The sequence below is a fragment of the Alligator sinensis genome, unplaced genomic scaffold, assembly GCF_000455745.1.
Source record: "Alligator sinensis unplaced genomic scaffold, ASM45574v1 scaffold417_1, whole genome shotgun sequence".
NCBI lineage: Eukaryota > Metazoa > Chordata > Crocodylia > Alligatoridae > Alligator > Alligator sinensis.
The window spans coordinates 1,179,719-1,188,544 of NW_005842433.1; the positions used below are offsets into that span (position 1 = coordinate 1,179,719).

Genomic DNA, 8,826 nt, shown 5'->3' on the forward strand with positions numbered 1-8,826 from the left:
AGTGGGAATTCAGCTTTTTGCTCCATTACTGAGCTTGCCAGAAAGTAACTAGATGGTGTCCATTATGACAGTGTTTCTGTTGTGCATCTTTTCCTCTAGGAACCAGACTGAGGCTGGCAACACATTCCCTGTTTGCCACCAGATACTCAACATGTCTACATGAGATTTTTACTGCGCAGTTGACTAATTAACTGCACAGTAAACATGTCAGCATCTACACATGCACCACTATTAAGGCATACAGAACTAATAAACTCTACAGCAGCTTTTTCATGAGCGGCAGTGCATGTATAGACGCTGCTCTGGCTGGCTAGGGCACAGGGCGCTTCAGGGTAGGGCTAGCTGGCAAGCAGCCCCAGTGCTGAAGCACCCTCATGCCTCAGCCAACCCCTCAACAGCATGTGGAGACCCATTGGAGCAGCTCTGGGCTGGCAGCCTGACCCCCCAGGTCCCCTGCCAGCCCAGGCTGCTCCAGCAGGGCTCCATGTGCAGTGCACAAATCAACTCTGCAGTTTATTACTTAAGCTCTGGAGTTTATTTGTGTGGATTAATCCCATGCATAGATGTGCCCAAGTAGCATTAATTTTTTATGCTGTAGACCTGGGCTGGTTTTAAATCAGCAACATACTGAAAAGAGACTCTTTAGTTGTTATCACTGATCCTTGACATGATCCAGTCTCCCAGAGAGACTGCTTTTTTTGAAGTTTTTAATAGTCAAGTTACAAAGTCTTGACTAGTGATTTTCAACCAGGGTGATATGGGACCCTTTTAAGGGTTCTGGAGGGTGGAAACACTTGCATGTGATTCTCAAGATCAGGGCTGTCCCTGCGGGGGAGGGGGGCGAATCAGGGTGACCACCCCGGGCTCTGTGCTTTGGGGGGCCCCATGGAGCTGGGCAGAGTGGTGCGGCAACTCTGCGCTGCCGCCAACTTCATGTCCAGTCCCTTGGCACCCTGGAGTCCACCACCAAATCCGGCACCTCCAGGCTGTCACACCCCCCTGCCACCGAATCAGGTGCATCTGGATGCTCCCCACCATGCCAAATCCTCTGCTGGCTTCCTTGTGTTCAGGGGTGGGGCCCCGCACCCTGCTCAGGTTGTCTCTGCTCAAGATTGTAGGAATCCATAGTGTCCAAGATGTTCTGAGCACTTACCGTCTTTCTGAGTTCATTGCAACAGAAGAATTACTCTGTTTTTCTGTAGACAAAAATGAGTGAAAGCTAAAATCTGAGGTTATCTGAGAGGGTGGCTTGAGTCTAATGAGGGGCACCTTGAGTCCAAAAACAGGTTGAAAGCCACTGGTCTTGACTTTCTTCAGTTGATAAAACTATCCTCTTTTGTTTCAGTATCATACTATACTGTGTATATGTGGTACATAAAACCTTGCATAGCCCTAAAATACCTCAAGAATTCGGTGGGAGACTCAGTCATATTGTTAACTATTACAGACCTCACAGCACTTCAGTTAAGAGCTATTACAGTGTTAAGATCCAGCTCATATGTTTCATGGCATACACTTTTCTATAGTCCTGTAAAAAGGCTTTCTGTATGTTCAATGTATTGTACAGTAAGAATATTCTGCAGTGTGAATCTTCTGCAGAAGGGTTACAGAATAATATACAGTGTTGTCTTGGAAATTACAATGTTGAATCAATGGGGTATTGCAGTTTTTATTCTATAAAGCTGGATGCAAAGTATATATTCTTTGTTCAGCTAGTTATTATTATTCTGCCCTAAAAACATGGCTACATTCAGCAAAATATGCAAGCTTGTTCTTAACTTATAAGTATGCTATGGCATTACTAATGTGCTTGATGTGAAGCACATAAGTACTGTATCAAGGCCATTATGCTTCAGAAAGTCTTTGTCTTTACTGCCTCCCTGCCAAACTTGGGCCTACCACCAAGGAAATTAGGTCCTCCCAGTCACTTCTGCATTGTGCGTGCCAAAGCCCAGGAGTTAAGCAGTGTAGGTGGCCTAGAATCATCCCATGTAGGTGCCCTGTCACTAGTACTGGGCAATCCAAGACGGAGCCTAGGGAACACACTCAGGACAGCGTAGTTTGTCTGTTGCCTGATTGCTGAGTGTAGGTGTTCAGGACACTGTTTCCCACCACATTCTCTTAAAAAAACTTGGTGACTGTGGCATTGATGCCTACACAGTCAAATGGGTGGCAAATTCGGTAGATCGTCACACCCAGAGAGTGGTGGTGGATGGGTCATTTTTGACCTGGAGAGATGTGGGCAGTGGAGTCCCCCAGGGCTCGGTCCTGGGCCCTGAAATGTTCAAAATTTTTATCAGTGATCTGGATGTGGGTGTGGAAAGCACTCTGTCCAAATTCACTGACAACACCAAGTTGTGGGGCGAGATGAGCACGCTGGAGGGGAGGGACTAAATCCAGCTAGATCTAGACAGGTTACAGAGGTGGGCAGATGAGAATAGGATGGAATTCAACACAGACAAGTGCAAGGTGCTACATCTAGGGAGAAGGAACCAGCAACACACCTATAGGCTGGGGAACACCCTTCTTGTCAATATGGTGGCAGAAAGGGATCTTGGAGTTATTGTTGACTCCAGGATGAACATGAGCTGCCAAGGCGAGGAAGTGGTCAGTAAGGCTAGCTGCACCTTGTCATGCATCCACAGATGCATCATAAGCAGGTCCAGGGAGGTGATCCTTCCCTTCTATGCAGCTTTGGTCAGACCGCAGTTGGAGTACTGTGTCCAGTTCTGGGCACCACACTTCGAGAGGGATGTGGCTAGCATTGAGAGGGTCCAGAGGAGGGCCACTTTCATGGTCGGGGGCAGCAGGGCAGCCCTACGAAAAGGGGCTGAAGGGTCTGAACCTAATTAGCTTCCACAAGAGAAGGCTGATAGGGGATCTGGTGGCTGTTTACAAACTCACCAGGGGGGACCAGCGGGGATTGGGTGAGGCTCTGTTCCCCCGGGCACCACCCAGGGTTACTAGGAAGAACGGCCACAAATTGTTAGAGAGAAGGTTCAGGCTGGACATCAGGAGACATTACTTTACTGTTAGGGTTGCCAGGTGCTGGATTGGGCTCCCAAGTAAGGTGGTGCTCTCTCCTACCTTGGGGGTCTTCAAGAGGAGGCTGGACAGATATTTGGCTGCAGTGATATGATCCCGGCACCTGTTTCTGCCCGGGGCAGGGGGGTCAGACCTGATGATCTGTTTAGGTGCCTTCCAACCCTAAACACTATGATGCTAAGTACTATGATACTAGGTAGAATGGGATTGAATGTGCAGGACATATTTCCTTGGCGGTTGTTCCAAGTTTGGCAGGGAGATGGTTATAAACATGGCCTAAAATACCTGTGGTGTTGCAGTTTCTGTGCAGCAGCTTATAAAACTTCATCCCTGAAATCAGTTGATTTTGTTTTCTTTTTTATCAGAGCTGTGTCATATTTTCCATATTTAACAAAGTGATTGTTAAAGTTACAGCCCTAAAACTTTAAATAAATAGTCTAGCTGTAATAACAGCTAATTTTGCTAGCAATCAGGGTGGCCACTTCACCACAGAGCTTGCAGCAAGGGCTTAACTTTACCCTTTTTTCCTTTACTGTAATTAGAATGGGTTCACAATTGTATTAAGCTGTCTTTTGCTAAATAGGTATTTTTGAGGCATCTTTGAGAGTTATAGCTGCCTGTTAGTCGCTGTTATAACAAGATTGTATTTCCTGTTACTAGATTTTAATCTGTCTTCCTGATTTTTTCCCCCAGATCAACCCCCAGTACTGAAGGTTGATGACAGACAACGACTTGCAAGGGAACGGAGGGAGGAACGAGAGAAGCAGTTAGGTAAGATATGCTCTGTGTTATTTAGCAGGTATAATTTTGTAGACTGTAATCTGAGTCTAGAAATCCATTATTCTAATATGCTTTTAGCAGCAAAAGGTAAATGGATGGAATTAAAAATTCAATAACGTCCTTTTAGATGTGCCATTACATCTTGAAGGCAGACCTTGTGTTCATGCATATCTGAGTATTTGTCATTAGTGAAGCTGTTGTATGCATGTTACATCTCTTTACATTATTGAACCAAATGGACCAAAGTCTACCCTTGATTATACCAAGATATGTGCAAAGTGACTTCATTGACATCAGGGAGGGTTCTCCAGATTCAGACTTGTGTAAATGAGAGCAGAATTTATTTCTAAATATAAGAGATCCATTCTGTTTTGTGCATAAAATAAGATGGAAAAACAGGATGTCAGCATGTAGATTGAGTTTTCTGATACTTGGTGTTTTGATCATGCGTGTGTGGGGTTTTTACATATTGTATATTAATGGTGTCTATTAATGACATTCAAGTAAAAACGTGTACATCCCATATTTGAATGTATACAGTACTCTTAACTAGATTATCCAAGTGCATGTTTACACCAACATTAACAGGCAAGTAGCTATTTTCAGTGCAGATATAACATAACAGAACAAGCTGAAAACTATTGTCATTGTATTTTACTTGCACAGAACTGCCAATAATAAATCTCATTCCTCTCCACTGAAAAAAAAAAAAATTATTCTTACTGGGTGGTAGTCCCCTTTCTGCGAGATCATGCAGAATGGCTGATGCACCATTTAAGTCTTGCATGTCATAAAAATGCAGTTGGAGTGATGTGTAAACCTTGTTTTGTTCTGACTTCAGCATTGGGTATAAATTTCATTTATTGTGTATTGGCTCAGCTGTCATATATTGAATTTACAATCTTGCTGATGATATTATGTATGTACACCAACCTAAACGTGCCATTAATTAACACAGATTTCTTTTTCTGAATGACTAGTAATATTTGCACATACTGATCCATTTTTAAAGCAATCTCCCCTTAATAGATAAATCTTTCATAAAAGTCTTTCGTTTTTTATTTGGCCTTTGCTAAAGGAAACTGAGGAAAGTAGTGGGTGTATAAATAAGTCTGGAATTTAAATCGCACCAAATAGTTTGATCTGTGCAAAAGTGCCAAACTACTTTGTTATCTTGTGCCACGTGATATTGTTCTCCCCCAAAATGTTAAGGGATTGGTTATTTTTTCCTCATCAAAGTATCAAATAAAATGTCAGTGCAAAGTCCAATGCTTAGGATGGAACAATAGCATGCACAAATACAGACAGGGTTGGGGAATGACTGGCTAGGCTGCAGTTTTGCAGAAAAGTACCCAGCAATCACAGTGAATCATAAGCTAAATACGAGCCAACAGTGTGCTGTTCCGGAAAAAGAGCCAAAAGCATATTGGGCTTCATTAATAGGAATGCCACTGGCAAATAGAGAGAAGTAATTCTTCTATTCTATTTGGCACTAGTAAGGCCTCATCTGGAGTATTGTGTCTAGTTTTGGGCTGCTCACTTCGAGAAAGATGTGGACAGAAAGAGTCCAGCAGAGAATGACACAAATGCTTAGAGGTCTGGGAAACATGATTTATGAGGACAGACTGAAAGAACTAGGTTTATTTAGTCTGGAGAATAGAAGAGTGAGGGGGGATTTGATAAGTCTTCCAATACCTGAAGGGTGGTTATGTGGAGGATGAGTCTAGACTATTCTCCGTAGCCATAGGGGACAGGGCAAAGACAATAGTTTAAAATTGTCATAAGGGAAATTTAGGTTGGATTTTAGGAAGAACTTTCTCTCTATGAGGGTGATTAAGCATTGAAACAGGCTTCCTTAGTGTGGAGAGGCAGAATCTCTATCCTTGGATGTTTTTTAAGAATAGATTTAATGGTCATTGACTGGGATGGTTTAGTGAGGGACAACCCTGCCTGGAGCAGGGGGTTGAATTAGATGACCTCATGAGGTCCCTTCCAACCCTAGCACTCTATGAGTTTACACAAAAAAGGGAGAAGCCAATTGAATTTGAAATATTATGGTTATAAATGTTTTGAATGGAAGTGTTCATTTCTGAGGATTTTTGATGAGTTGCCTCAAGCTTGCAAAGCAGGACAGGTGATAAACTCACACATCCCATGTCCCATTCTCTGAGGCCATAAACCAAGGTAAGAAGTAGTCTGTCAGTTATTCATCTGGTGCCTTGCTTCTTGCCATCTTAGCAGCAGAGTACATGAAGCATGTGCCTTTTTTGGAAATTGTCAACCCCAAATGTGGTCTATGCCTGGCCACTGAAGTTCTCCCTTCCCATAAAAAGCTTTGATCCTGAACAGCATTATGGACTCTCTGCACCTTTCTTGGGAGTTTCAGATGCTCAGAATGTGCTAAACTAATTTTCAGAGTGGTTATGCTGCAAATTTAGGCCAAGCAGAACACAAAAATCCCTCCAAAGGAAATGCCAGTTTTCACAAAGTCAAAGAAACAGGAAGCATTTAAACATGAAGGGATGTGCACAATTGTACATGCAGAACAGCCACAACAATTGCTACAGAGTAAGATCTAATAAGCTCTAAGGCAATGGTGTTAGAGCCGGGTGAGTGGTGTAGGGCCAGTCCATGGGCTAGGTCCAGCACATGAGGTCTGTTCATGGGTGTGATTTGGTGTGTTGGCCTGGCTGTGCACACCGGCCTGACACCACATGCAGCCCTATCTCATGTGCTGGATCTGACTGCTTGCCAGCTTGAATCTGCACACTGGATCTGGATGGGTGCTGACCTGACCTCATACACCAATGCAATCTAGCACCCAAGGTTACATCATCTGACCTGAAGGACTCCTCATGGATCTGGAAATTTGGCAGCAGGGAACTGCAATTAACACTGCCACTGCTTCACCGCTGATAAGTTTTTGGAACTGTAGGAGAACCCACGGGCCAGATGACATGTTCTTGTAGACTGGATCTGACCCACAGTCCAGAAGTTGAGCACCCCTGGTCTCACGTCTCAACTCCAGACAGGACTTGATTGTTGCTAATGCAAATGCTGATGAACCAGACTTATGTGCTTCACCCAGGTGGTCACAGAACTGGAACTGAGCAAATACATCCCTAACCCATGCTGTTGCTGTTGCCGTACTGTGTCATGGCACTGGTGTTGACAATAAAATGGTAAAAGACAAAATGAGAAGTAGCTGTTTGCTTTCAGGATAGTGCTTTTGTACCTTTTGAGCACTGATGGTCCTTTCTCGTATGTCAAGAATTGGATAAATCCCCTTAACTTGTCATTGCCTTCTGCTTGCTAAATGCACCTGGCTCAATGATTGACAGAGAGCCTTTCTATCAGCTTGCCTGTCTCTATCTAGAAGAATGTATGCATCGTAAGAGTTGATCCTCTCTCTTTTGATAGTAGTAGCCTTATCTTCTCTGGGGATGAGTTTTATTCTACTCTGCTTCACAAATGACTTCTTGATTACTCAGCCCTTTAAACTTGGTAAATGAAAACTAAATTACTCTGCATCAACTCTTGAAGGCCAGCAGGCAGAGCTGGCAGCTTGGAAGGTGGCCAGTGCTCAGGGTTCTGTGTTGGTTCCCCTGGACAGGGCTCCCTGTAACCATCCGCATTCATTAATAACTGTGAGGAAAATGCCTTTTTCTTTTGCGTTGTGCTGCTGCTATGCTTGACCCTCTCCGTTTTGTGAGGAATGTCTTTGATGCAACAACTGGCATGAGAGATCCCTATGTGCTATTGAATATACCCTTTATACAGTGGTATGCTCTGTCGTGATATGCCATATTTTAACTTGATAAAACAAGCTGTGTGGCAAAGGGGCCTTTGGCTGACTTTGAATGCATCTCATTTTGATGCAAAGACCTTTTTTCTTTTGTTTTCATGGAGATGGAAGGCACAGTGCTGTAATCCTCTAGCAATTTAACTCTCCTGTTTCAGCCATTCATTACAATCACAACTGTTAATTTGAGGTTACAAATAGGCAGGAAAAGAGACAAACACAACAAACAAAGGAAGAAAGCAGGAGCCGTGAGAAGGGTTTCATCTCTTGTTTTCTAGTTAGCTGTACCACCCTTAGCTGCACCACCTCTCCTTTGCAACATAAGTGCATCATACCCATCTTGTGCTCTCCACAGTGGATTCCAATAACATTTCAATCCAAGGTCATAGTTTTGGATCTTGTCTTCAAGGTTTCTTGTGGTTTGGGTCTAGGATATCTAAAATAGCTATCTAAATCTCTGTGTGTCCAGGCCAACAACTGCTAAAACAGTGAGAGTGAAGCTCAGTGAACTGGATCTTAGGATTTTGTTTTCATGAGTCTCTCAATCTCTGGTGCTTTTCCAAAGTTCTGACTTCAGGAAAAGTTACTATAGGAAAAGCTCAGGTCTCATGATGGCTGAGAACAACTTAGAGTGACCTTGAATCAAATTTTTAGGCCCTTAAACCAGAAGGCAAATTAAAGGACCTCAGGAAAGAGGGCGCAAAAGCCCCCATGGCTTACCAAAAGCATATGGGAACGTCTCCTGGCTAAAAGGGAGGCCAATGGAAGGAAGGGGCCATCACCAGGGAGGACTACACCTGACCGCCCCCCTGCTCAGTGCTGCAGGGGGGCGGTCAGGAAGGCCAAGGCAGAGATGGAACTGGGACTAGCTACCCAGATCAAGGACAACAGGAAGTCCTTTTTTAAATACATAGGGGGTAAAAAGAAGGTGTACCGGGTAACGTGGGGCCTCTGCAAGACACACTAGGAAATCTGATCGTCACATCAGACAACAAAGCTAACCTATTTAACAATTTCTTTGCCTCCATTTTCCTGAGCAGGGACAGGGTCACCCCCCTCCTCCACCGGGACTTCGTAGACCCCAGGGGAGGTGCACCCAGACCTAGGGTCAGTGAGGATCTAGTCAGGGAACTTCTGGAGGGACTGGATGTATTTAAATCACCTGATAATCTCCACCCCAGAGTGCTGAGGGAATTAGC

The 8,826-nt window shown here is 44.0% G+C and overlaps 1 protein-coding gene across 3 annotated transcripts in view; it reads left to right on the forward strand.

The window, feature by feature from the left end:
* Positions 1-8,826, forward strand: part of MAP7 (microtubule associated protein 7) — a 175,831-nt gene that overhangs the window by 90,096 nt on the left and 76,909 nt on the right. For all 3 annotated transcript variants that reach the window (XM_006030267.3, XM_025211842.1, XM_014523022.2), the window contains exon 3: positions 3,739-3,816. In XM_006030267.3, coding sequence (XP_006030329.1) covers positions 3,739-3,816 — 78 coding nt within the window. The remainder of the gene's footprint in view (positions 1-3,738; positions 3,817-8,826) is intronic.